This window comes from Agrilus planipennis, unplaced genomic scaffold (assembly GCF_000699045.2).
Source record: "Agrilus planipennis isolate EAB-ADULT unplaced genomic scaffold, Apla_2.0 scaffold88, whole genome shotgun sequence".
NCBI classification, from domain to species: domain Eukaryota; kingdom Metazoa; phylum Arthropoda; class Insecta; order Coleoptera; family Buprestidae; genus Agrilus; species Agrilus planipennis.
In genome coordinates, this window is record NW_020438872.1 from 440,536 (window position 1) to 467,920 (window position 27,385).

Sequence of the window (27,385 nt, forward strand, 5' to 3'; positions counted from 1 at the left end):
GAGTCAGAATATACATGGGGTTATCCACGAGCTATATATAGCTGATAAGAGAACACTATCAACGCGAACTAACCAGTGGGACATAATTTTGTGAATTTTATTAGTGCGTGCTTATCATGTACCAGGGAAACATCTTCGTCTGTAAAGAATTGTTCGGAATGAAAAATTCTGTTTGTTTTGAGGAAAATTGTTGTTCCTGCTGCTCTTGCTGCAACCATTGTTCTTGTTGTTGTTGTAGTTGTACCTGTCCTTGTTGTTGTTGTTGTTGTTCTTGTACGTCATAGACAACGAACCATTCAGTCAGTAAGTTTTACTATTTTCAGCAATAATTCTTAAGCATGCGCACAGTCCGTATAAATATACTTAAGTCGCTTCTCCAAAGCGAAAATCGAATCCTAAGGGAAAAATTACTTACATTTTATCCCTTCGAGTTGGCAGAATTACGTAGTTGTGTCGTAATTTATTGATAAGAAAAACTTTCAACTTAAGTATTCTATTACATGCGTACAAACACATGTACAAACGTATTTTGTTTAAACTAATGCATTTATCGTCTTTCGGTAAATTAAAAAAAAAAATAAAATTTTCTTACCACCTTATTTTTTAAGGTCCAAAGCAGATAACGTTTTCACTGTGTAAAGTAATTTTTATCTGAACAATTTCGTATTAAAAAGAAATGATATAATAAAAGCTCTAAGATTATTAGATAATTGGGTTAAGGTCATTTTCAATTTCCCCATAAACACACTGTTTATATTTGTTCATTTTTATTGTCGATGCTTGACAGACATTATTATTTTATTAGCGTTTGAAAAAAAAAATCTAATGGTCGTAAAATTTATTTTCTTCGAACTTTGAGCGCCATAAACGATACTTTTTGTTCTTTTCTTGATAATCCTAAATGAAAATGATAATAAAAGATCTAGCAATGTGTCGCAAAATAATTTGTAATATTTTTCTTCTGCCTGCTTGAATAAACTTACTTAACAAAGTAACTTCTGATTAAAACATTGTATTTGATATTTTTCTACGAACACTTCGTATATGAGAGGAAACCCAAATAAGGACGTAAAGGGCCAAATATTTTGTACCTTGCAATAAACTTAAGTCCTTGGAAAGACCACCTTATTCCAAAAACTAGTGTGGTTTAGCAAAAAGAGGGGATCTTTGGTTTTAATTAATTAATTAATTACATATAATTATAAGTTAAAATAATAAAAAGGCAAAATTGGACCTCTTTATTCCAGGAATGTATACGATGCGTATGCTAGATGGCAATAACGCTATCACAAACCTAAGTATGAATGGTACTGGGGCGTCATCAATGTCCAGAGCTGATATTGAACGTATGGATACGTCCAGTGATAGTGCGGTCAGTTCAATGGGTTCTGAAAGGGTCCCATCCGATGGGGAGTGGTGTGATGGAGGCTCCGATTCGGGACATACTTCTGGGGACCAATATGTTGTCGACTATCACAATACGTAAGTTTCTTATTTTTTATTCCATGACGATTTTCTACCTTTCCTGACTTAATCTATCTCTATCTATCTTTTAAATTTATTTCAATCATTGGATTTTGAACGAAGTTGTCCAGAAATGTATTTATTTTATTCTGATGTTTGGTAAACTGTTCTGAAATGTTTTTTTTTGGTACCTGATCATCTTAGGGTACAAAATTGAGTCTACAGATACCTACTGGTTTGAACTAGGGGATGGAACATATCATTACGTACATTTTCAGTATTCTATGATGTCCATATTAAAAAAAAAAATGTTTCAGTTATTCACAGTCAAACCAATAATACATCATTTGTCCCAAATTTTTTTTTGGAATCTGTGTTCTCTCCTTGAAATTACGTTCCCATTAAGATTTCTTGAAACTTATTTCTTGGGCTTTATTTATAGGAAATACAGACCTTTTGACTATAGTTACACGAGTCGTCAACATACTAATTCATTGGGAAGTACTGAGTCGGCAAGATTACAGCCTGTCGCCCAAAAGAAGCACCAAATGTTTGGGAAGAGATATTTCCAGGTAGGTAGTTACGATTATTAAAAAAAGGTAATTTCAAACCCAACTAACGATTGTTTGCTTATTTTTTCTGTTAAAGGAACAAGGGACTACTAATTCGATCTCTCAGCCTCCAACCCCGGTCAAATACGAATACAAAGACCCAAGTAGTACCCCTTATCATAGTCCAAATCATACAGAAGGTGCCGTTGGACCGAAGATTCCAGAAATGAAGTATTCCTGTAGTATGGAATTGGCTAGACAGAGCCAGCTTGGAAGGAACCCATTGGATCACATTCAACACAACCATACGTACCATCTTCCAAGTGAAAATGCTGGCGCAATGCAAAGGCCAGTTTCTCGTGATAAGTTAAAAGGCAAAAAATCTGACGAAGAACATCTCACCAGAGATGAGAAGAAAGCTAGAGCTTTAAATGTTCCAATTTCAGTTGATGATATTATAAACTTGCCAATGGATGAATTCAACGAAAGATTGTCCAAATACGATTTGAGTGAAACTCAGCTCAGTCTTATCAGAGATATAAGAAGAAGAGGGAAGAACAAGGTAATTTCTGAAGTGCAAGTGGCTTTGAATGTTGAGTTTTTATAGTGAATTATTTTTAATGCTCCAGGTTGCTGCCCAAAACTGCAGAAAAAGGAAACTTGATCAGATATTAAATCTTGCTGATGAAGTTAAGGAAATACGAGACCGGAAAATGAGAATTGCAAATGAACACGAGTACATGATGCAAGAGTGCCAGAGGATGAAAGACAAATATCAGCAACTTTACCGACATGTATTTCAGGTAATTTGTTTTTCTTTTACAAAACATAAAGAATAGACTAACATGGTTCATATTTTTTAGAATTTAAGAGATCCCGATGGTAATCCGTATTCTCCATACCAATACAGCCTACAGACATCTGCAGATGGGTCCATTTTAATAGTACCAAGAACAAATAATAGTTTGTCGAATTCTGAGCGAAAGGACCCGCCACCATCGCAAGGTCACAAAGAATGAACAAAAACAATATTGTGATAATAGGCGAAAAGTTTTATCCTTTTATTATTTTAATTATACTTTAATTTTTTCGTTGAATCGCATGTTTGAAATTTTGCTCAACCAGATCTACGTTACATTACCTATTTAATGAGGTTTTTTCGTTCGTAATATCCTTGTATTTTTACGAAACGGACAGTTTTGTAGTTAGTTGTTGTTAGAGGTCAGCTAATACAGAAGAAAATGTTTATTTTTCGTTTTAATTTTTTTTTTCCGAATGAATTTGGTTCTTTTGATTGATTGATTAATTAATTTGATACGTTGATGAGATGATGTTTTTAAAGGTATATTTTTCTAACAGTAACCAATGTCAGGTGATCACTTTGCCTTTCTTGTATTATAGCGAATGAATGTGATGCATCTAGTGAGGTGGTAGGTTGTGGGTTGTACTTTAGTATGTAAGTACTTCTACTATTATTCAATACATGCCAGTTAGTACCTACTATTATATAGTCCCAAGTTTTAACAGAGCCCTTTGTGAATAATTGGTAAAAGTTCACAGATTCCTAATTCTTCTCAGTAATTAACATCCGTACTTGTTGTTAAATGAAAATTGCCATGTCTTGAATTCGTAACTACACAATATTTTTTTATAAATTGATAAGTTTTGTACATTGTATAGCTAATATGTAAGTAACACTGTACTATATAGTTTTTAGGTAATTATTTAGCCTTAATTAATTAAAAGCTTTAGTGTCGTATGTAATACATCGTAGTTTTTAACTTTAAATGGCTGATTAACGAAAATTAAATTACAATACTGTATCGTTATTATTATAATAATTAACTGCAGGTCGCCTAGAATGGAATTTGGGTTAAAATATTTAATATTAGTTCTTTTTTTGTGACAAAAACAATTTTATTTTAGTTATGGTAACGATACCAGCCAGGATCTCTAGTAAACGTCTTATACATATTCTGTATTTTGGTGCAAATAAAGTATTTTGAAAATTTATATTCATTTATGTTTATCACTACTTGCGTGCACGACTGTAAACTTGGTCTTCTTAATTTTGGGCAAAAGATGGTGTATAAAGGACTAATTTTGAGTTTTTTTATAAAACAATGTGATCAATGGTTATTAATTGTGTAGAAAGTCATTTAAATTTTTCAATTTCTTGACGTTTTTCTTAATAAATGAAGAAATTATCTGTTCTCAAATTATGTGTAATAATTAGTACTTTAGGAAGTTGTAAAGCATTATCGATTAAAGTCGTTATTTATAAGGTCAATTTGGTCTTCCTTCTTATTGTTAATAGTGTTTTTTCAATATATATTGCTTGTTTTTGTATTTTTACCATCTACAGTTATTGTGCATCGCACTGTACAGTAAATTCCTCAAATAACGTCAACCATCTTGAATTTTTGACATAAGAGTTTGACAGCTTTGTGTTATTATTTGCTTGTTATTGTTAGAATTTATGTTTTGTTAAGAAAATTATCTAAATTCAATAAATTAAGTGTAAAAAACATGTAAAAATTGTGCTGTTTTAATGCTGTACGTAATACTAGTTCTGGTAGTTACTTTTATTAAAAAGAAACAGTAATAATGTCCAATAAAGAAGATGATAATATTTGCTGGTACCATGGAAAATTAACTCGTGAAGCTGCTGAGAGTGTTTTACTTGAAAGTAAATTATTATTTATTACCAGTATTTCTGTTCAGCTAATACCTGTTAATTGTAGGGAAAGATTGTGATGGATATTTTTTGGTTCGTGATTGTAACACTTCTGATGGAGATTTTGTACTATCTGTAGTACACAACAGTCAAGTAAATCATTACCAGATCCGTAGACATACAGACGATATATTTTTTTCACTTCGTACGTATTCATCATCTTTTATAATGCACGAAAAACAGTTTTTGTTATTACAGAAGAAAACACAAAGATTCATGGACTAGAAAGTTTGATAGAGTATTATCAAGAAAATTCTGATGGAATCAATGCTGATGGTTTAAAGTTGACTGTTCCATGTAAAGGAGAGGCCCCTCCACATAATTGTAGAAGACATGGGCGTACCAATCTTTTACACAGAGCAACTAGTCAAGGAAATTACAAAGTTGTTTCAGAAATGCTCAAAACTGGTTATAGACATGAAGCAAAGAATAAGGATGGTCAAACAGCAGTTCATATAGCTAGTATGAAAGGTCAAGATGATATCCTTGCAATATTAATAGAACATGGTGCCAATGTAAATTGTAGGGACACTGCAGGCTTTACTCCATTACATGTAATACCTCCTTTTTATTTTGTTTTTGTGTTTTTTGATATATATCAATTTTAGTATGCTTGCCAAAATAATTTTGCTAGTACTGTAAGGCTGTTAGTACAATCTGGTAAAGCTAATATTCAAGCTAGAAATACAGAAAATGGTTGGGTTCCTCTTCATGAAGCAGCTAGTCGTGGACACAAAGATGTTGTTAAAGAATTATTAAGCCTTAATGCACCAGTTTTGCCAAGGACCAACGATGAACACTTGCCTTTTCAACTTGCAAGGGAAAATGGACACACTCAATGTGCAGAAATTCTGGGTAATTCCTTTTTATATACTTTTACTTACTACAAGTGACACCTTTAATATTCTTATTTCTTTTTACTTAATTTCAATTTACTTGTTAGTTGTTTTCAAAGTGTTACATATAATTTTATTGTGTCTGTTGTATTAAAATTATTTGCAAAATCCTGTAACATTTTTTGTTTGCTTTTCTCTATTAAAGAAGTAACAAATCTATATTTTAGAAAACTATAGAAGCCCTCCTGCTAAGTCTTCAAAGAATCACTGGTATCATGGGACATTAGATAGACAAGAAGCAGAAGCTACAATAAAAAAATTCAGCATGACTAATGGGGCATTTTTAATTCGATACAGTGATAGAAACCAAGCTACAGTTTTAACCATTGTGAATGAGAACCAGTTTTATCACTACATTATTAGAAAACAGGTATTTATCATTTGGGGTTTACATGTTAATAAGAACTTAATGTAATGGTTTTTCAGGACAAGTATTTATATATCGACAGTGGTCCCTTTTTGGATTCCCTTGAGCATGTGGTAGATTATTATAGTTTTACACCGGATGGCTTGCCAACAACATTACAAATTCCTGTGCCTCCCAAACCTAAACCTCCTGTTCCAGAGGTAAGAACAGAGTAAAGATATTCCTAGCTGTTTACATTTGTTTATTTGTTTGTATATTCAATTATTATTGTGTTGTTTCAGTGTTCAACGATGCCTCGCCCTAAGAAAACATTACTAAGTACTTCACGTTCAGTGCAAGAAATATGCCAGGGTGAAGAAGCTCAGATAAATGATTTCAATACGTTGCCTAGCCATTTAAGTACATTGAAATTTACTACTCAAATCACTCCAAAATCCCTAAATAATAATAACAATTATGTTACTGAAATTAATGGAGACTTATTACAAAATAACAGTTACATTCCTCCTGAAAACCTTACACTTGGCAAAATAATTGGAGAAGGAGAGTTTGGATCTGTTCATGAAGGTAAACACAAATGTTTATTTCATAAGCAAGTTTAAAAAATGCTACAACATATTAATTAAAATAGAGAATAAAAAGTATCAAAAGTTCAAACAATTTTTATTGTCATTACATATTTTATTTATTGTAGGAATGTATGTTAAAAATAATGGAGAGCAAGTAAAAGTAGCAATTAAGACTTTAAGGAATCAACATATTGATACCAACAAAGGGGCTTTTTTGTCTGAAGCACAAGTTATGATGAAGCTCAACCACCATTGTGTTGTTAAGTTAATTGGTTTGTCTGTTGGAAATTCCTTCTTTATGGTACAAGAACTAGTTGCCCTGGGCTCAATGTTGTCTTACATCATTTGCAACAAAATTTCTATCAATCCAGACCATGAATTTAAAATTTGGGCTGCTCAAATTGCCTGTGGTAAGTTTTTCAGTTAAATATGTGTAACAAAATTGTTTTAATTGTTACTTTGCTTTTCTTGTAAAGCTTTCATGTTGGATTAAAATTACTCAGTGAGTAACTAATTGAATCTCTCAAAACTATATTTAATAAGTGTACTAATCAATGTTTTAATTACCAGGTATGAAATACCTCGAAGAACAACGCTTCGTTCATCGAGATTTAGCTGCCAGAAACATTCTGTTAGCTTCAAAGTATCAAGCGAAGATAAGTGACTTTGGTTTATCAAGAGCTGTGGGCGCCGATCATGAATATTACAGGTGAGAATTTGGTTTATGTTTTCAAAAACACACATAAATAACAAAAAACATTTAAGAACTTTATGGAAGTCTTATACAGTATTAAATTGATAATATTGATGCAAATATATTGTAACAGTAATTTATTGAGAAAACAAAAAATATATTAGAACTAGTATTAGTAATGCCATATTTAAACTAAAAAGTTAAAATCGTAATCTTGTTTTTTATTGTTTGTAGAGCAATGCGTGGTGGGAAATGGCCTTTAAAATGGTATGCCCCTGAATCATACAATTTTGGGACATTTTCTTTAGCAAGTGATGTATGGAGTTTTGGAGTTACTTTGTGGGAAATGTACAGTTTTGGACAACAGCCCTATGGAGAACGAAAAGGGGCCGAGGTAAGCAAAAATAATTTTTTTAATGCAATTTATATTATTTGCTAGAGCTAATGTGATTTAAATATTGATCGGCATAAAATGTATTAAATTATGTTAAATAATTATAGGCAATTGAAGCCATAGAAAATGGGGAGCGTCTTCCTCAGCCTGCTAATTGCCCATCGCGTATTTACGAAGTAATGTTAAGATGTTGGTCATATAATTCGGACAAAAGACCAACTTTTAGCGAATTGTTTGACATTTTTGCTAACGATACTGATTATGCGAATTTTTCAGAGATACTTAGTAACGTAAATTTAACACAAATCGTTTAAATTGTGATTTTTTTTTTAATTATTAACTGTTGTTAATAATGTCATTTTTAATTTTTGTGATTTTGCCTGTATCTCAGTCTGTTGTATGCATTTAGTCTATCGAATCTAAGGTATTAAGCAATATCGAAGTTTTTAAGCAATATGTTAGTATTTTATATTTTATTTATTAACGATTTTATTGTATATTTTATCTAGATGATTTATTTACAGTAATTTTTAAACCCATTCCATTTTGTAATATATTTCTTTTTTTCGGTGAGAAATGTTTTATTTTAATAATCTCAAACCTCTTAATCCTAAAAGTTTTTTAAATTTGATTTAATGACAACATTTTTGAATATTTTAAATTTTATAGTTACAATACGTATTTTAAGTAAGTTTTATGACCAATTATGGGGAAGAGTTGGACAATAGCAGGCCGATCCGCTATTCATTTCAATTATTCATTGAAATAAAGTATTTTAACTGGTATATTAGTGTTTTATTAGAGTTAGTTAAAAATAAACTGAAATAAATGTACATAATAATTTTGTGTAATGTTTTATTTAATATTTTATCTAGGATGTTATATCGTTTATTTTATTTTATTTACTTGTTTAATTAAAATAAAAACATAAAACAGCGCTCAGACTCGTCAAAGAAAAATAATTTAAGAATGTATGTTTGCTAGGTATATTTAAAAGCATATTTTCCTGAGGGACCTCCTTATCCCAGTTTCAGGACTTGAAATATGGCAATTTTTAGTAGTCAAAGTTACAAGTGTTATAACATGCAATTTTTTCAAATTTAATTGCCAGATTTTAACAGTTTTGTATATAGACAAAAGGAACAAAATCTGTAAAGTTATATTTTCCTAAGGGTCGTCTTTATCCCAGTTTCGGGACTTGAAATGTGTAAAGCAGATTAAAGTAGTTTTTGGCAGTGAAATATACAAGTGTTATAACTTACAATGTTTTCAAAATTCAATTACCAGATTTTAATAGTTTTGTCTGTAGACAACAGGAACAAAATCTGTAAAGCCATTTTTTTGTAAGGGTTGTCTTTAACCCAGTTTCAGGACTTGAAATATGGCAATTTTTAGTAGTCAAAGTTACAAGTGTTATAAGTTGCATGGTATTCAAAATTCAATTACCAGATTTTAATAGTTTTGTCTGTAGACAACAGGAACAAAATCTGTAAAGCCATTTTTTTGTAAGGGTTGTCTTTAACCCAGTTTCAGGACTTGAAATATGTCAATTTTTGGCATGCAAAATTGCAAGTGTTATAAGTTGCTTGGTATTCAAAATTCAATCACCAGATTTTAATAGTTTTGTCTGTAGACAACAGGAACAAAATCTGAAAAGCCATTTTTTTGTAAGGGTTGTCTTTAACCCAGTTTCAGGACTTGAAATATGTCAATTTTTGGCATGCAAAATTACAAGTGTTATAAGTTGCTTGGTATTCAAAATTCAATTACCAGATTTTAATAGTTTTGTCTGTAGACAAAAGGAACAAAATCTGTAATGCTATTTTTTCCTAAGGGACGTCTTTATTCCAGTTTTGGGACTTGAAATGTGTAATGCAAATTAAAGTAAGTAAATAGATAAGTTATGTGAAATAATATAACATTTTGTGTTCACTATTGTGAAGATATTTGTTTATGTTCTTTATTTATAAAACGGTAATATGCTTTCAAATTCATTTCTCTTCAATGAAAAATGTAAACCATAACGTTTTAAAACGTTAATTTGCTTCCAAGGTCATTTCTTTTCAATGAAAAATGTAAGGCAATTTTATAAAATAGTAATATGCTTGCAAGGTATTTCATTTAAATGAAAAATGTAAAACAACTTTATAAAACGGTAATATTTCAGTCACTTTATTTTAATAATAATGTAAGGTATTTGGTCGGCAAAATAATTTATGGTCCACATCAGGACCTAATAAGCAAGTGTCTGAAAATATACCTCTTGTATTGGTATATTTCAGTCGGCCGGCAAAATAATTTGTGTCCAAATCAGGACCGAATAAGCAAGTGTCTGAAAATATACCTCTACATTGGTATATTTTCAGACACTTTATAACGTAGGTATAATCCACCACGTCCCCAACCAACCACCGCTAATTAAGAGAGTTTAGAGACGCTCCATAAGAATTGGAAATCAAAAGTCCAGTGAGAGATAGAATGAGACATCTATTGAGAAATCTTAGAAGCTTCAATTGTAAAGAATCAAGGATTACAGGTTCCTGTAATTTCCCAAGTTACCGACCTTAAGCTTCGGGCTAAATCCGATAGATGGCGCCACAAGTAACGCTTCACTTAATTATAATCATGTATCAATGTAATTTCATAATTATCTAAGATTGTTACTTACCTGTATACTGTATCTTGAATAAAACTATTTTTTCTAATTATTTTCTTTGTTTAAATACTACTGGAAATAAAACTGTTGAGTGTTTTGATGATGTACGTTTATTATTACGTAAAAAACTGTAATTACTATGTTCTGCATTCAAATTGCCGTTTCATTGGTAATAAATATTTTAATCCATTAATAAAACTTCCAAAATCAATAAAAACCGTTTATAAATTGTTTTATAAAAATTACGTAAAATAAATAAAATACAAAATGTTACATCAAATCCTATATCAAAATTCTTATAATTTTGTATACCAAAATCCGCCGTTCTTAATATTAATTTACTTATTTTTGCTATAATTTAATTTAATAATTTANATAAATATAATAAATAGTAATTTTTGATATTTCACATCATTAATTTGAATTTTCCACGGATGTTGGCTTGGGGGATACGTTGTCTTGTTCGCTTTGGGTAGCATTTGCTGTATTGGAGTTTCCAAATGCTAAATTCAGAAGATGATTGAAAAAGGAAAGTCCTTGCTGAGCACTTTCACTGACTGCTACAAGTAGTTCTTCTTCACTTATTTCTTCATCGACTTCACTGAAATAAAAGAGAATATTATTAATGATGAGCTAAACATAATTATTTAGTTAATTTAAAGTTGTTTAGAGATGAATTAATTTAAATACAGACCTGGGATTTGTGGCGTTACTGATGATTCCTTGAGTGGCGGTTTCGGTGATGGGCAAAGAAGTCGCGTTAAATTTCATTCCACTTGGTTTTGCCGAAAAACATCCCACATTAATTTGAGTCTGAAATTCTCCAAGGACTTTTGGTTCAAGTTGCACACAACCATCTAATCCATCTGAGGTTGATTCCACTTTGAAAAAGTTCGCGCAAATTTCTGCAATGTTTGAAAATATTGGCATACATATTTGGCTTGAGTTTGGTCCTCTTATTTGGCCACTTTGAATTAGATTTTCTCCATACGACACGTTTACGGCAAGACCTTCCTCTTGGGATACATACTTCATGTGGACACACCCTTTGAGATAATAAAAAAGAAAGTCTTAGTGAAAAGTTTAATTAAACACAATCAAATTGTACCTGGTCCTCCCAAGTCAACGTAGAGAAAGTTGAAATCGACACAGCAGATGCAAGTTGGTCCATTACAGATGCATGATCTATGTGACGATTCTGAGTTAGAATCTGCCCTTTGACTTTGCTTTTCGGGGTTGGTGGTTTCCCAAGAGAAAATATCTGTAACAAAAAAAAATAAAATTAGTACAAACTAGTCTAATATAATTAATTAAAAGATGTACATCTTTACATCAATCATATGATAAAATTAATAATATATCGAAAGATTTATTCATTTTGGTAGTAATTTAAAAATTAAAGAAAAAGTGCGAACTTGAGTTTTTCGAACTTAAAAAAATTCTCAGAAGAAAATAGCGGTTTTTGCAACAAAAATTGAACAACTCACCGAATAAATTACCTCCCAAAGTAACATTTGAGGTGATAATTATAAAACAAATTATTGAAAACGTTGTTTTATTAAACATTTTACAGTTTTGTGGTGGTCAGTAACAAAAGACGCGGCAGACTGCAAGTACTGTATGATATTTATTGTTAGTATGTCTGACACGCCGATGGCATACTCCTGAATGCCTCTTCGACAGGTTTTCGTGACTATCAGGGTTACTAGGTCACATACTTTTTCCTTCCTGACGACGATACCGTGATATCCTAATACGATTTTGACCGTTGCATTTTAATTTACCGACAGAATTTAAAAGGGAAATTAAATAAAAAATTATTAATTAATTACTGATTTACGATATATAGTAATATAACAGTTCGTTTCTTTTAAAGTGTTACGTAACGATTATTTAAATGCGGTTTTTATTAACAATAAGCAAACATTAAAAAAGAACTAACAAAAATTAAAAAGATTAATAAGTTATTTTGTTTACCATTAGAAGCGATGTATGTCATTCCAAAAATACGGAAATACAAATACTTGTGTTACTTTTAATGAGCAATTTTTTAGTTGAACGCATGTGATATTAAAAAAGAAAATTAAAATTAAAATCTTCCTCCTTGTTTAGTTTTACACTTAATACTGACTATAAGCAGTAAATATTTTTCGTATTGTATATAACCATGCAAACCGTTTCAAAATTAATTGTAAAAATAGAGAACACTCTGTAGATGGGTTTATTAAATCAGTTGTCTACTTTCCCTACATGTTGAATTATTTTGGTATTGTTTGTGTATAAGTTAATGAACGAAAGAATGAAGAAAGTAAAGTAGAAGTAGTTAGCCGCATATTCTCGAATTGAATACATTTTATGAATTGCTTTTGGTCAACCGATGACCCACCAACATCAGTGACCGACTTTCAGCCCCCCTACACTTGTATGAAACCGATGAAGTGAAGTGTAGCTTAGCATTTCACAGACAACTGGAATCAAGTTCAATAGTGCTAGAAATTGCGACCCTGGATATAACATTCTTCTACTGTATAGGTAAGGCTACAGTTTGCTTATCAGTTTCTTGTGATTTTGCTTTACGTACAAAATCCTTGGGAGCAAATGGGAAAACCAGACTCTTAGTCCATTGCTCCTTGTGCCAGTCGAAAAACTTTTATACACTAATCCTGTTTGCCAGTGAAATTGAACAGTCACCTTAGCTATAATTTTTTTTGTTTTTAGAACGAAAAAAACAAAATGCGATTGTCTCTTATATTTGAACTTTTGTTGATATTTGTTTTGCTTGCGTTTGCAGCCTCAAGGGTTATAGGTAAGTCTTTTTTTTTTATAAATTAATTTAGTTTATATATCGAACCAACCAAAAATACATTTGTAATTTTAGATACAAACCAAAGTCACAAAAATCTCAGAGAGGTCCATCGAGGATTAAAAAAGAAGCATATAAATCTAAAAAACCAACGTCAAACATCTTCATCTGTTAACAAATACTGCAGTTGTTCTTCGAAACTGTGCAATTGTTGCAGGGAGTTTAACATTCCCGTCGTTGCCTTGCAAGGTCCAGGATGCGCTTCATTACAATACCTGAGTGGAGATAGATTGGCTATTTCAATGAATTTTGGAGAAAGGGTTTTGGCCAACACGACAATTTCAGGTATTTCATTGTAATAATAAAAAATTATTTGAAATGGTGGAATGAACGAATAATTTTCAGGTAAAAAGCCTAAACCAGTGTGCATGCCTCTCCCTGGGGGTGTTTCCAAGTTCTGCGGTCGGGTATACAACATAGGTCGTCAGGGTGACGATTTTAGAGCGTGTCTTGGTCTGGAGTTACGCGCATTGGACAATGTTGAAGCGTCATTGAGAGTTTCCTGTTTCCGTTTTGGATCCAAAGGGTTAAAAGTGGAACCTGCTCAACCCCTTCCTGTTGTTCCCCAAAAGGCTCAAAATGAGGACAACGATGATGGCGAGGACGACTACGACTTTGACGACGACGAAGATGATGATTATGATGACAATGATGTGGATGGGGTTGATTACGAAACATTCGCCCTTATAGATGATGATTTCATTGGTGGATTCTTCGGACCGGAATCTGATAGCGTTCCATCGAAACCTGTGAAAAAAGTAACCACCAAGCCTCCCCAGAAGAAAGTTTCTTACAAAAGACCAACGACTAAAGTTCCTGCAAAAACTACAAAGAAGCCACTGAGGAAAGCTACTACTGCCAAGCCTTCTTCCATCCAGCAGAGCATCCCTGCAAAAAAAGTATCTGTACCACAACAAATCATCGCCAGTTCCACATCACCAAGTGTCCAAGTTATTACTAGTGAGACCATTACCATTCAGGAAGTATCTATGAACGAAGCGAAGCCGATTGAAATGATGACAAATAATGAAGTAACTCAAAATGATATAAACGAAAATTCTGTTAAAGCTGAAGTTACAACAATGGCTAGTAGCATTGGTACTACGTCTGCCGAAGAAATGGTAGCAACGACTTTGAAATCGGAAAATTCCAGCAGTGTCGAAATTACCACAATAACAAATACCGAAGAGTCTTCAGAAGAAGACGAAGATGACGAAGACCCAATTACTTCGGCCGTCGACGAAGTAATCGGGGAAGAAGATGAAGACGATGAAGAGGATGATGAAAAAAATGACGAGAAAAAGGATGAAAAATTGACTACAGAAGCACCCAATGAGCTACCCAAGGAAAAAAACGTTAAAGACGTTAAACAAGACGATGAAGAAGACGAAGAAGATGATGATGACATAACTTCTGTTGTTAGTGGTGTTGTAGATACTGTAACCGGTGAAGATGACGATGATGACGACGACGAAGATGATGAGGAAGATGCCAGGAAATTTGGAAAGAAAATGCCCACGTCGCAGTCGGTTAAGGTTAGAAGTAGACAAAGCAAAGATATGAGATTAAACTGGTCTTAACTTATAAATTGAAAAAAAGAAAGCTCAATTACCTGTTATTTATTATTTATTTATGCTGTACTTATAAGTATTTATTGTTATTTACGTAAAAAATAAAGATTTACAAACTTGACATTGTTCTTACCAAGTAAGTATACAGTACGATGTCGATATACTGTAATTGGGTCATAATCATCAACCGTTTCTCTAACCTGTTCTTCCGTTCAAAGAATAATTAATTCGCCTTTTACTTTGGAGCATGTTACGATCGAAACAAAATTAATCAAACGGTAAAGTCGAAGAGTATGTAAAAGAAATCAATTAAGGTGAATCCGTGACGATGTAGTAGTATGTAAAAAGTTACCACCACAACAAGTGACTGATACTTTAAAAGTATCTAATGTAAGATTCATTAAGTATTTCTTGTCCTCTGAACATTTAAAAAGAATCGCTTATCACACCTAGAGAAATTTCCTCAGCAAGCATCTCATCGTCAGTCTTTAACTCGAACTGCTAGCAAAAACACCGTTTCGGTTAACTTTAAAACACATTCACTCAAAATGAATAGCTTAGACGTGATAGCGACTCTTATTTTTACGCTCGTCTGTTCAGTATGTTCAAAAGGTGAGGAAACATATTCCAATACGTTTCTATAACGTGTTGTCTTTAAATTAATTACATTTTATAGAAGTTAAAAGAGAAGAACAAACTACAGTTGTTAGTTCCACACAAAATGCGTTAGTTGTTTCTACTTCTACAACTACTAGAAGACCCTTTTTGCCTGGTGCCAGAGCCCCATGTTCCTGTTTGCGTGGGGATTGTGGGTGCTGTACGGGGATACTTTTAGAGAGATTACGACAAAAGATATGCGCCAATGTCACTTTTGTACCGGAAGAATTAGCTTTTCATGCCAGATTAATTGCAAATGGAAGAGTTCTTTACGAAAACACCCTTTCAGGTAATATTCAAATAAATTATACTACTCTATTAAAGAGATATTTACTATACGTTTTCCAATAGGAAGAAACCCGCCGCCAGTATGCGCCAGAATTCCTAGGATTCGTTTTATTACCGTTTGTTTAAAATTTTCTAATGTCTACTTTGCCCAGAGGAATATTCATATTTGTATGGGATTGGAGGCCAATTGGGAAGACTTCACACTTTTCGATTTTTCGTTTGATTGTATACGATTTGGGGCGAACGGGCTAGCTACCGTTAATCCCGTTGAAGGTGGAGGATTGCCCGGGAATCCTCTCGATTCTGAAGAACAAACCGACGAAGATTATGACGACAATGCCAGAAATGAGCCGTTTCCCATTGACATCAGCGAATCTTCCTGCTACGTAGTAAATAATAAATTTATCATTAAACGCCTACCGTCATCAAATGAATTTCAAATAAATTTGTATAGACCATAAGATATTGAATGTGAAATAAATAAATAATTTATTACCAGGTACGTGAGCTTTATTTTTAATTATCATACACGAGAAGGAAATGGACGAAAGAACTAAGGGAAGGTGTTAACAAGTTAACAAGACACTTTCTATGAAATAAACGTACGATTAATATAAGGCTTTCTGTAGACGTTAAAGCGTGCGGTCGTGTCATTATGTTGACCTGACGGTACTCTTTAAGTAGGACTTTGATTTCTTTTTAACAGCAGTTCGCTTTGGTGACAATATTAGCAGGAATTATGCTAAGAGACACGACGAAATGAAGATCCTTCTTTTTCTTCTCGCTCTGTGTTATCTCCAAGTGCACCATGCTCATGTACGAAGTAAATTAAGTAAGTACACATCGCAATAATTAGATCTTCTTTCATTATTTATTAAAAAACAAAAATGTACCGTATGTAGTTACTTTCTGCTCCACACTCCAGAATAACTAAAATGAAACGGTACTCACACATTTAATTCAATACAAAATAATTTGAAATTTCAGATTTCGACATCATAACTGGATCAACGTACTACGACCTTAGTTCGCGACTACCTTTGCCGGTAAAATCAATCGAGAACAATCTTCAGATATCATCTGACTTCTATAAAACTGGCCTAGTTCGAAGAGTTGGTTTTCGACGCAATGGTTGCACATGCCAAACATTAACCTGCGGATGTTGTGTGGGCTTCAACTTTCCGCAATTTAATTTTAACAGAGAAGGTAAGTCCTGAAAAGGAAAAATTTAATTTCAAAAGAAAATAAAATATTAAAAATTTTGAAATTTCTGATCGGCACGGATTTCGACCGCACACGTCCTATAATTCCGATAGGTCCTACCGTTTCCCAGCTACAGCTCGCACAACGTTAAACTTAGGAGCTGTGCGCTCGCGAACATGGTCGCGATTAAAAATCCATAGCTCCGCAGATGTACGTCCGATCCGTACCAAACCTGGCTCGTTCGAAGGGCAATGAATGCGGCAAGTTTTCGACGGAAGCAATTTTAAATGCTGACACTCCTGGTCCGCGTCAAAGCCGACCCAATTCGCGGAATTTGCTTTTTGTTCTTTGTAGTATTTTTCCGAGGCCACAGGACGGCCCCTATTTCCGGACTGAGTGGACCGATCGCAACGGAAGTACTATCAAAATTTTCTAGAGCTACTGTGCTCTGCGCCGAGAGCAAAAGCGCCCATCTGCGAGGTTCCGTTTCGGAGTTATGACTGTCGGAAGTTGTGGCAAAGTGTTGTCTTCGAAATCGAGAATTAAATATTTAGGAGAACATATCTGGCGAACTATTGAAGATAGCGCAAAAATTCTTTCACCAGCGGGTGGCCCGCACCTAAGTGTACGGGAAAATTTCAATTTCGAAGAAAAAAATTTAAAAATTTTAAAAATTTTTGAATTTTTCGTCAACACCGAATGCGACCGCATACGGCCCATAACGTTCGCACTGAGACGGGGCATCCGTCTGTGAAAGAATTTTTCCGATAGGTCCTACCGTTTTCCAGTTACAGCTCGCAAAACGTCGGTTTTAGGACCAGTGCGCTCCCAAACATGGCCGCGATTAAAAATCCATAGCTCCGCAGATGTAAGTCCGATCCTTACCAAATAGAGCTCTTTCGAAGCCCAATGAATGAAGTTTTCGACGGAAGCAGTATTAAATTCTGACAATGCTGGGCCGCGTTCTTACAGCTGTCGAAATCTTTGACCTAGTGTTATTTTTGAAATAGAGAATTAAATGCTTAGGAGAACATATCTGACAAACGGTTAGAGATAGCGCAAGAATTCTTGTACCAATTTTATTTAATCTTTTTGAGAAGGATTATGCGTGATTTTCATTTACAGGATGTATGAATTTCACCTACAATCCCAATGAATTTTCTATAACGTCGACCATGTTATTTAATGGAAATTCTGTATTTACCAACACGATTTCCGGTAAGTGATATTTTCGCATGGATTACTGAGTACTTGTTACTACAAATGCCTTTTTTATTTGCTATTAGCTAAAAATCCGCCTCCAGCATGCATCCCAGTACCAATTCCCTATTTACCGTCAGTTGACTTTTGTGTACGACTGTTTGACATTCATACACCAGGACAGAATTTGCATATGTGTGTCGATTTTGAAACTAGAATCCAACGAGCAACTGTTCTTGTTTTACATTTCGACTGTATACGTATGGGAAATGATGGAGTTGCGTTAGTTAAACCAGGCGCAACGTTATCACCTTCGACATCTACCGATTCGCAAATTGATTCCGACGTTTTTGATGAGATAACAGAAGTGAAAGTTAAAAAGAACTTAGGTTCTTCAAAACTGTAGGTCAGGGTATTCTTAAAATCTTTAATAAAGAGGGATATTAAAATCTTAATTGTTTTTATTCAATAATAATTGTTAGAGTTTATTAGGTCTACAAGTGTGATCTGAATATAAACTGCAGGTGGTGGAATTTTTTGATACATTTTTAATCATGAACCAGTTTGAAATTAAAAGGAAAATTTAGTAGTGGGTAAACACCAACCAAAAGGGGCTATTTTTTACCTTTTTGCTCCTGAGAATATATCAATTTCTAAGTAATTAATTTGCGTTGGTATTTATTAACAATAAAGTACAATTTACTAGTAAGGAACCTGAAGGAGCCACTGTTTGACAAGTATTTATACTTATAATTAAATACCTTTTCTGAAAAAGTATTTATATGTGCATTTAATTTTTTGTATTTTACCCAAGTTTGTCAATTTCCTTTTCAATATTTATAATAATTACGTAAATGAAAATTAGTATGAGCAATTTCTTATGCTGAATTGTGCGATATGTTACATATACTTATTTTTAAACAATTCCTTTAAATTGTAATCATTGATTAAATTAGATTAAAAAAACCATAATGGCCGACAACAGCAACAATTAGAAAATAATGATGGCCGACAACAGCAACAATTAGAAAAAAATGATGGCCGACAACAGCAACAATTATAAAAGAATGATGGCCGACAACAGCAACAATTAGAAAAGAATGATGGCCGACAACAGCAACAATTAGAAAAGAATGATGGCCGACAACAGCAACAATTAGAAAAGAATGATGGCCGACACTACGTCATAGTGGAGCAATAGAAATGGCCTACTATTGACAATATGAATAAGCTATTTTCGATATTATCATTCTATATATTACTGTTGAAATAATTTCTATATTTAACAAAAGGGCTCAACGTTATCCCAGAAGTGAAAGTTAAAAAGGACTTACGTTTTTTAACACTGTAGATCACTGTCTTCTTAAAACCTGTAATCAAGAATAATAATAAAATCAGAATTGTTTTTATTCAATTAATAATTGTTAGAGTTTATTCGGTCTGCAAGTGTGATCTGAATATATACCTACTTCAGGTGGTGGCATTTTTTGGTACATTTTTAATCATGAACGAGTTTGAAATCAAAAGGAAAATTTAGTAGTGGGTAAACACCAACCAAAAGGGGCTATTTTTTACCTTTCTTGCTTTCTCCTGAGAATATAACAATTTCCATGGCAGTAGATGATTTAGGAATATGTCCACGAAAATAAAAAGCTAAGTAATTAATTTAATATTTTATTTTGCATTGATAGTTATTAACAATAAATTTTCAATAAAATACAATATAACAGTAAATGTTAGANAGGATGTGTAAAGAAGTACAAGAAAAATTTGAAGTAGGTAAAACCAATGAGACGCATAATATAATTAAAAGGAATTTTAGATGTAGGGTACAGTAGTAAAAATATAAGAAACGAGGCTGGGGTCATTTTGATAGAAAATGAGGAAAGGGCAGATAGGTGGAAAGAATATTTATAGAACCAGTATGCAGGCCTTGAGTTAGAGAAGGAAGATAATGTGGAGATAGATGAGCTAGGTTATCCCATAATGAGAGAAGAGTTCGATGTAACATTAAAAATCTTAAAGAATAATAAGGCGCCAGGTGAAGATGGGATACAGAGGGAAATTCTATAACATGTAGGACAAGAGGTTAGAGATCGTATGTTTAGGCTAGTTAGTCACATTTACGAGACGGGGAAAATTCCAGAGGATTATAAACGGAATATGGTAGTAATCATATCTAAAAATAGAAGCGCGGATAGGCGCGAGACATTTAGAACAAATCTTAACTAGAATTGTACAGAAATTCGAAAAAGGTTGTTAGAGGTGTATGTTTGGAGCACGGCGCTGTACGGGTGCGAAACATGCACAGTGGGCTCGGCGGAAAAGAAAAGGTTAGAAGCGTTCGAAATGTGGTGTTACAGGCGAATGATGAGGTTAGAGAAAATTAGAAATAAAGAGGTATTAGAAAGAGTAGGAGAAGGGAGGACTATGGAAGTCAATATGACATGAAGTCAGAGACATATTAGAGGAAGAAATGGAAGTTAGGAAGGGTAGAGGTAGATCTAGATGAGATTACTCTTCGCAGATAGTTAAGGATATGGGTTGTTCTAGTTTTAGGGAAATGCGAAAATTAGCTCAGGATAGGAAAGAGTGGAGGTCCGTGTCCAACCAGTCTTAGGACTGACGACCTTATGATGATGATAGTAAACGTGTATTGTAACCCTTAATATACATCTGAACAAATAAAAAATGAATAACGATAAAAGCAAATGAAGGAATAAAAATTATGCATGATCGAATTTGGGATGTAATACCTGGATTTTCTAGTAAATGATTTTATTAGAAGAAGTACCCTTACATATATATTTGTATTTATGACACTCCATTCAATCTTGCTATCCGTTCCATACTTAAATTTCAGCTTTCCATTCTTATTATAATGAAATTTAGATTATTGACTAATATTAACCCGAGAAGGAACAGCAACAGTGGAAATGTTTCAAAAATGTAATGGAAATAAAAAAATTAATCAAATCCACGTCTTTGTGTTCTTGTAGGCCGAATAATGAAGAAATAAAATATTTAAAATTAACGAACATAAAAGCATGAGATATAAAAATGTCGATAATCTGGGGGTGTTATTCAAAAGGGAAAATTCAGCGTTCGTTCTCCTTTTTTAAATTAACTTGTAGCTGTAAAAATTATTTACATCAATAAATTTAAAATTCATATTCAAACGCCTGTATAATATGAAATTTTGCCGATATTCACGGCGAATGCCGTAAATCTATTATATCAACACGCAACATGAAATATTTTGTGTATAGCTACCCCTAGAGTGGCCCTCGATTAAATTTGTCGTAAATAGAATTTATTTATAGGGTGTATTAGAGCCAACGCGAATTTGCAACGGGAGTTTATCGCTTTGGGAATCGGTGGACGGTGTTGGCCGTGTTATGTCAGTAATAACCGATAAATTATCCATAATTTATTTGTTATTCTCCACCACCAAACGCTTAAACGTGTACCAACAACTTCGATTAGCGTGACCGATCTGATACAACAATGGCTGAGAATTTCTAATCTTTCATTGAATTTTTGTATAAGGGAAAACTCGTATTATTATTATTATTCGGTATAAATTACCTTATCATCTAATATTATAAAATGAATTACGCAAGTGATAGCTAATACTATAAAACGAAATTATTAAAATTCAAAGGCAATATTGTCAGATTAGTAGCATAACGGACAAAATATTACAAAATTTAGTAAAAAATATTAATTTTGTATTTAATCATCAATTTAAGTTAGATAATAATTCAAGAATATACACGAATTANTTAATCATCAATTTAAGTTAGACAATAATTCAACAATATACACGAATTATACCAATAAATTTGATTTGAACATATTCAAAAGAAAAAGATATCGTTCAGATTTAGAACGTATCCAATGTTTTAAGTTCATTTTTTTGCCGATGTACTTCTTTGGTGGCGCCAGCTAGTTAATGCTCGGACAATCCCCGCTTTCTATTTTTGTTGACTACGCAAGTTGGCTATTCTATCCCTCGAAAATTATGTGACACGTAATTTGAAGTTTGATGTTGTCAGTGACACTTTTGCTGAACAGAAAGCCAGAAAAAAGGATTTTAATAATAAATATTTCGCTAAAAACATTTTTTTCTCATCTACGCTCTATAAGTTAAAACTTACTAGATAGATAATTAACCAAAAATGCACACAATAATTATAATAGTGTTGGTATATGTACATATCTATTTACTTCATGATTTATAAATATGAAACTACAAGGTGAAGCTTTTTGTATGTTAAGAGAGAGCCCCCTCTGATGAATTTGCCACGGACCGGTGATATAGTTACGCTACCGTGTCAGTTACTTTTTTTTTATTTAAATGATTGTATAAGAAAGTCTAATAGGTATTATATCAAAAGCGGAAAAATTCTAGGTAATGTTAGTTTACAGAAAACTAATAGGTATTATAATCCTTATGCCCTTTGATGTTTACAAGTAAAAGAATATCCATATGTTCGGCTTTCAATTCGCCACTAGTATATGTATACTTTCAAAACTAAGGTTTACGTAGATTGCATGTACATGAAATTTTCTTGAAATTTTTGCGCCGAAAGTTCGAGCTTTATCATGCGCTTATTCTTCAAATTAATCCGAGATTCAATGACACCGATGAAAAAGTGACTACGTACGTGATGAAACGGAACTGGATGACGTGTATTGTCATTTTCGTTCTCGAAGCAACCCTTAACTCAATTGCCCTTCGTGTTTTTATCGGCATCCAGCGGTCGACTTAATCGTTTAGGCACTAAGATTAATTCGTTTTGTACAGCTGTCTGCTCCAAAGCTCGACCGTTTATGAGCATTCGAATGGCTCTTAGGAGTCTTGCATGTGTATGTATCAGTACAACGTGGAAATAAGTTCCTTATTTGTATGAGGACACAGCGATGCTGTTTAATGGATTAAGGGTTAGTATCCAATCGAACTTGATGTTATATCCTTGGCAGATTTGGCTCGACCCTCTCGGATCAGTGTTCGAATTAAGTGGTTTATGGCTGTAGGGAAAACACAGAAAACCTATATTCTCGGATAACGACAACGTCTTAAATCAAATTTTCTTTGAGGTACCTCATTTGAAACAGCCTCAGAACAGACCGAAACAGTTTACCAGCGTCGATGTATTCGTTTCGTTTTACCTTGTCCCTAACGTGTTCGTGATCAGATGTATACGCACCTTTATAATCGATTTTCGAACGTTTTGATCCCCTCAGGAAACACTCGTAACTTCCTTTAAGATGTAAACAGAGAAGATTGTTCGTTTGTCCTACAACCGATCCTATAGCAGATAATATCATAGCTGTCGATCAACCTTCCGCCTACTAGATAATACCACATGATGATGATGATAAATATCCGAATGATTTAAAAAATATTAAAAAAAATTTTTTTTCAAAAAATTATTATTGGTTAAACAGCAAATTTAACCGTATGTTTAATGAATTAATAAAAAAGTGATTTTACTTTCGCTATAATAATCCATTTGAACAAAATCGTACATTTAATTATAAAACTGAAATTTTATACGTTGAAAATAAAAGACACAAATTGTCCTTATTAGAAACTATAGAAATTAGCTTATGAAAATATTATGGGCGATAACCTCAAATAAAAAGGACTTCAACTGTAGAATATAAGTTCTAATTAATAATAGTACTACTATTGTTTTGTGAATTTGCAGAACTCTAATAACGCAACTGCAAACAATCTTTGTGTCTAAAATGAATAAACGGATAAAACGTCTCTCTCGAAAATAGGTACGTTTGGGGAAGTACCAAATATGTATATATATGTATAGGGAATTTACAGCAATTGCGTTACAGCAACGGCGAAATATCGATTTTAGGTTAGTTTGTTCACGGTATAGAGTGTTGTTCACATTATGCGGGGTTTCCGTAACACGATGTTCATATCGTCGGGTCTAGTATACTAATTTTAAATAAAGTGAACAAATGAAAAATACGTATGTGTCTGTGTCTGTTTATGTTTGTATCAATATTCAAGGATTATATATATCCTTATTTTATATATATCATATATATACTTACCCTACAGGCGATTAGACCACAGCCTCATGTGTTACGGTCGTTTTTCTCGGAAATACTTTTATGGAGAAATTTACATTACATTTTACAATAGAAGTAAATGATATTGACTTATGTACATATTCCTGTACAGTTTCCACTCAAAAATGTTTATTGTACGTGAAACATTTAGAAAACACACTTGGGGTTCTTTTTTCTCGATTGAACAAACAGCAGTCGCAATTCTCTGCAAATTGTCTAATTCTCTCCGAACAAGGTTGTTGAAAAGAAGAAGGGATTTTCCCCAATCTGCGTTGACGTCAGCAATACAGAACAAGATTTCCGCATTGTCGAGAGTTCCCTTTTCTGGAATCTACAAATTAATCTCGGCAAGAAACAAAGACCGACAGGTGGTTAATTGGATACGAATACTGTAGCGACTTGGCGACTTGGAAACAAGCTAAATTTATGTCTTCGATTTGCGCTTAATCTGTAAATTGCCGTCTTATTTAGTACTGCGACCCGATAACAACTTGAAAGTTTTAGAACAAATGCAAAAGAATGATAAAATTTACTTCTGTATAATAATAAGGATTTTTACTGATACAGTTTAACCCAAAAACGATTGGGTAAATTTTCGTGATCGCCATTTGAAACATTAAGAACTTCGCCCTAATATCGAATTAGAATTATCACGATATTCCTCGTGACGGATTCATTTTTTTGCTTAGATATGAAGACTATGTCAGNAAATTTGTAAAAATAAAATCCCAGTAGAAATAAATTTACTAGATATTTTAGTTGATATTACAAATTTAATGGTAATATCTAAATTCTGACACTCCTGGTCCGCGTCAGAGCCGACCCGATCCGCGGAATTTGCTTTTTGTTCTTTTTAGTGTTTTTCCCCCTATTTCCGGACTGAGTGGACCGATCGCAACGGAAGTACTATCAAAATTTTCTAGAGCTACTGTGCTCTGCGCCGAGAGCAAAAGCGCCCATCTGCGAGGTTCCGTTTCGGAGTTATGACTGTCGGAAGTTGTGGCAAAGTGTTATTTTCGAAATTGAGAATTAAATATTTAGGAGAACATATCTGGCGAACTACTGAAGATAGCGCAAAAATTCTTTCACCAAGCCGACCCGATCCGCGGAATTTGCTTTTTGTTCTTTTTAGTGTTTTTCCCCCTATTTCCGGACTGAGTGGTCCGATCGCAATAGGAGTACTATCAAAATTTTCGAGAGGTACTGTGCTATGCGCCGGGAGCAAAAGCGACAACCTACGAGGTTCCGTTTCGGAGTTATGATTGTTGGAAGTTGTGGCAAAGTGTTATTTTCGAAATTGAGAATTAAATATTTAGAAGAACATATCTGGCGAACTACTGAAGATAGCGCAAAAATTCTTTCACCAACGGTTGACTCGTACCAAGTGTACAGCAAAAATTCAATTTCGAAGAAAAAAAAATTTAAAAATTTTTAAAACTTGAATTTTTCATCAACACCGAATGCGAACGCATACGGCCCATATCGTTCGCACTGAGACGGGGCATCCGCCTGTGAAAGAATTTTTCCGATAGGTCCTATCGTTTTCCAGCTACAGCTCGCAAAACGTCAGTCTTAGCAACTGTGCGCTCGCAAACATGGCCGCGATTAAAAATCCGTAACCCCGCAGATGTATGTCCGATCCGTACCAAACAGAGCTCGTTCGAAGCGCACAGAATGCGGCATGTTTTCGGTGGAAGCAGTTTTAAATTCTGACACTCCTGATCCGCGTCAGAGCCGACCCGATCCGCGGAATTTGCTTTTTGTTCTTTTTATTGTTTTCTGGGGCCACAGGATGGTCCCTACTTGCGGACTGATCGCAATAGGAGTAGGTACTATCAAANATGGCCGACAACAGCAACAATTAGAAAAGAATGATGGCCGACAACAGCAACAATTAGAAAAAATGATGGCCGACAACAGCAACAATTAGAAAAAAATGATGGCCGACAACAGCAACAATTAGAAAAGAATGATGGCCGACAACAGCAACAATTAGAAAAGAATGATGGCCGACACTACGTCATAGTGGAACAATAGAAATGACATACTATTGCCAATACGAATAAACGTAGAACTAACATTTATTTTTAATTAACTTATACTAAATAATCATGATGGATGATGATTTAAACTTTTGCTTTTTTTGTCCAATCAATTTTACGACTGACAAGCTTATTATAATGTTGATAGATAACTAGATGTATTATTTGTAAGATTTAGAATTTGAAAAGGTATAATACAAACTTTGTTCTTATTTCGCTTTTATAAAAAATATAAATTACGTATATTGATTGAGAAATATCTCGATATTTGCAGTTAAGTACTATCTACTGTATTTTTTATTCAGTAGCGGGAAGGAACAGAGGGTAATAATTTGAATTAAATATAAAAACAGTAGTCAATGAATGCGTTGGTACTAATCTAAGAGGAAATAATACTTTTCCGTGGTACATAACCCTCGGTGGCCAGTTACATATTAATGTTGGATGATTATCGATTAAGTAAGTAAATTGATGGGATTAGGTATATATCCCAGCGTAATTTATTTTTATTGCCTACATACTTTTATGATCAAACATCAATTGATCGCGATCGTTTTATCAATAAATAGCCCATAAAATTTACTGACAGCACAATAGAGTTGCTTTCTCAAAAAGTTTTGTAGCTGGGGAAGTAAGATACATCACCCAAAACGTTTACTCGCGTATGTGCTAAACTTTCGAGCAAATATTTATACATACACATATATTTATATATAACTCGGATAAATACATTAGCAACTTATAATAATGTTGCTAATAAATGAACTGTACTTACATACCTATGTAAATGTGGAGCTTTGTTTTGACAACGTAATTTATAAACAAAGTTTTCCAAATGTTGTTCGATTTTTACATGAATGTTAATATAGTTTTTCAATTTTATTTCATAAATAAAACACTTCTTGGTGGATATATTTATTGAAAAGTACAACATATTCGTTTCAAATCATCATTATCATTATCATCATCACAGGGTATTCAGTTCTAGTTTGGATATGCACCTCCACTCTTGTCTATCCTGAGCTAATCCTCGCATTTCCATTAAAATAGAACAACCCATACTCTTAACTATTTGCGAACCTCTACTCCTCCAGACTCCCGATTCCGCCTCTAATATGTCTCTGACGAGAC

At 33.4% G+C, this 27,385-nt stretch overlaps 5 protein-coding genes across 13 annotated transcripts in view; 4 read left to right on the top strand and 1 right to left on the bottom strand.

The window, feature by feature from the left end:
- Window positions 1-4,028, top strand: part of LOC108738226 (segmentation protein cap'n'collar) — a 40,548-nt gene extending 36,520 nt beyond the window's left edge. For 4 of the 6 annotated variants that reach the window (XM_018471531.2, XM_018471534.2, XM_018471536.2 and 1 more), the window contains exons 9-13: window positions 1,248-1,482; window positions 1,907-2,036; window positions 2,113-2,577; window positions 2,645-2,818; window positions 2,879-3,101. In XM_018471531.2, coding sequence (XP_018327033.1) covers window positions 1,248-1,482; window positions 1,907-2,036; window positions 2,113-2,577; window positions 2,645-2,818; window positions 2,879-3,034 — 1,160 coding nt within the window. In that variant the 3' untranslated portion in view covers window positions 3,035-3,101. Of the gene's footprint in view, window positions 1-1,247; window positions 1,483-1,906; window positions 2,037-2,112; window positions 2,578-2,644; window positions 2,819-2,878 lie in introns of all 6 variants that reach the window. The other 2 variants (XM_018471533.2, XM_018471530.1) reach the window with 2 other exon arrangements.
- Window positions 4,029-4,443: 415 nt separating this feature from the next.
- LOC108738227 (tyrosine-protein kinase Shark) lies at window positions 4,444-8,188 on the top strand. Its single transcript, XM_018471537.2, has 11 exons — window positions 4,444-4,704; window positions 4,760-4,897; window positions 4,951-5,306; window positions 5,361-5,607; window positions 5,816-6,018; window positions 6,075-6,215; window positions 6,297-6,582; window positions 6,710-6,994; window positions 7,155-7,293; window positions 7,513-7,672; window positions 7,780-8,188. Exons 1-11 carry the CDS (start codon window positions 4,623-4,625, stop codon window positions 7,984-7,986), a joined length of 2,244 nt encoding a protein of 747 aa, XP_018327039.1. The 5' UTR covers window positions 4,444-4,622; the 3' UTR covers window positions 7,987-8,188.
- A 2,504-nt stretch (window positions 8,189-10,692) lies between these two features.
- Window positions 10,693-27,385, bottom strand: part of LOC108738210 — an 89,913-nt gene continuing 73,220 nt past the window's right edge. For 2 of the 4 annotated variants that reach the window (XM_025979022.1, XM_025979025.1), the window contains 4 exons: window positions 19,445-19,480; window positions 11,437-11,589; window positions 11,023-11,374; window positions 10,693-10,929 (listed from right to left, as the gene is read on the bottom strand). In XM_025979022.1, coding sequence (XP_025834807.1) covers window positions 10,743-10,929; window positions 11,023-11,374; window positions 11,437-11,589; window positions 19,445-19,480 — 728 coding nt within the window. In that variant the 3' untranslated portion in view covers window positions 10,693-10,742. Of the gene's footprint in view, window positions 10,930-11,022; window positions 11,375-11,436; window positions 11,590-11,815; window positions 12,031-19,444; window positions 19,481-27,385 lie in introns of those variants that run through there. The other 2 variants (XM_018471504.2, XM_025979029.1) reach the window with 2 other exon arrangements.
- Window positions 12,153-14,799, top strand: LOC108738207 (nucleolin). Its single transcript, XM_018471501.1, has 3 exons — window positions 12,153-13,134; window positions 13,207-13,476; window positions 13,537-14,799. The coding sequence occupies exons 1-3, from the start codon at window positions 13,062-13,064 to the stop codon at window positions 14,769-14,771; spliced, it is 1,578 nt and encodes a 525-aa protein (XP_018327003.1). The 5' UTR covers window positions 12,153-13,061; the 3' UTR covers window positions 14,772-14,799.
- LOC108738211 lies at window positions 16,210-18,837 on the top strand. Its single transcript, XM_018471505.2, has 4 exons — window positions 16,210-16,539; window positions 16,695-16,913; window positions 18,036-18,128; window positions 18,197-18,837. The coding sequence occupies exons 1-4, from the start codon at window positions 16,467-16,469 to the stop codon at window positions 18,514-18,516; spliced, it is 705 nt and encodes a 234-aa protein (XP_018327007.1). The 5' UTR covers window positions 16,210-16,466; the 3' UTR covers window positions 18,517-18,837.

Excerpts from the sequence above, each read along its gene's own strand:
- LOC108738211 (XM_018471505.2), top strand. The coding sequence starts at position 16,467 with ATGAAGATCCTTCTTTTTCTTCTCGCTCTGTGTTATCTCCAAGTGCAC. Across the intron at positions 16,540-16,694 it reads TCATGTACGAAGTAAATTAA|ATTTCGACATCATAACTGGA; the intron begins GTAAGTACACAT and ends TTGAAATTTCAG. Across the intron at positions 16,914-18,035 it reads ATTTAATTTTAACAGAGAAG|GATGTATGAATTTCACCTAC; the intron begins GTAAGTCCTGAA and ends TTTCATTTACAG.
- LOC108738227 (XM_018471537.2), top strand. The coding sequence starts at position 4,623 with ATGTCCAATAAAGAAGATGATAATATTTGCTGGTACCATGGAAAATTA. Across the intron at positions 6,583-6,709 it reads GTTTGGATCTGTTCATGAAG|GAATGTATGTTAAAAATAAT; the intron begins GTAAACACAAAT and ends TATTTATTGTAG. Across the intron at positions 6,995-7,154 it reads GGCTGCTCAAATTGCCTGTG|GTATGAAATACCTCGAAGAA; the intron begins GTAAGTTTTTCA and ends TTTAATTACCAG.
- LOC108738207 (XM_018471501.1), top strand. The coding sequence starts at position 13,062 with ATGCGATTGTCTCTTATATTTGAACTTTTGTTGATATTTGTTTTGCTT. Across the intron at positions 13,135-13,206 it reads TGCAGCCTCAAGGGTTATAG|ATACAAACCAAAGTCACAAA; the intron begins GTAAGTCTTTTT and ends TTGTAATTTTAG. Across the intron at positions 13,477-13,536 it reads GGCCAACACGACAATTTCAG|GTAAAAAGCCTAAACCAGTG; the intron begins GTATTTCATTGT and ends AATAATTTTCAG.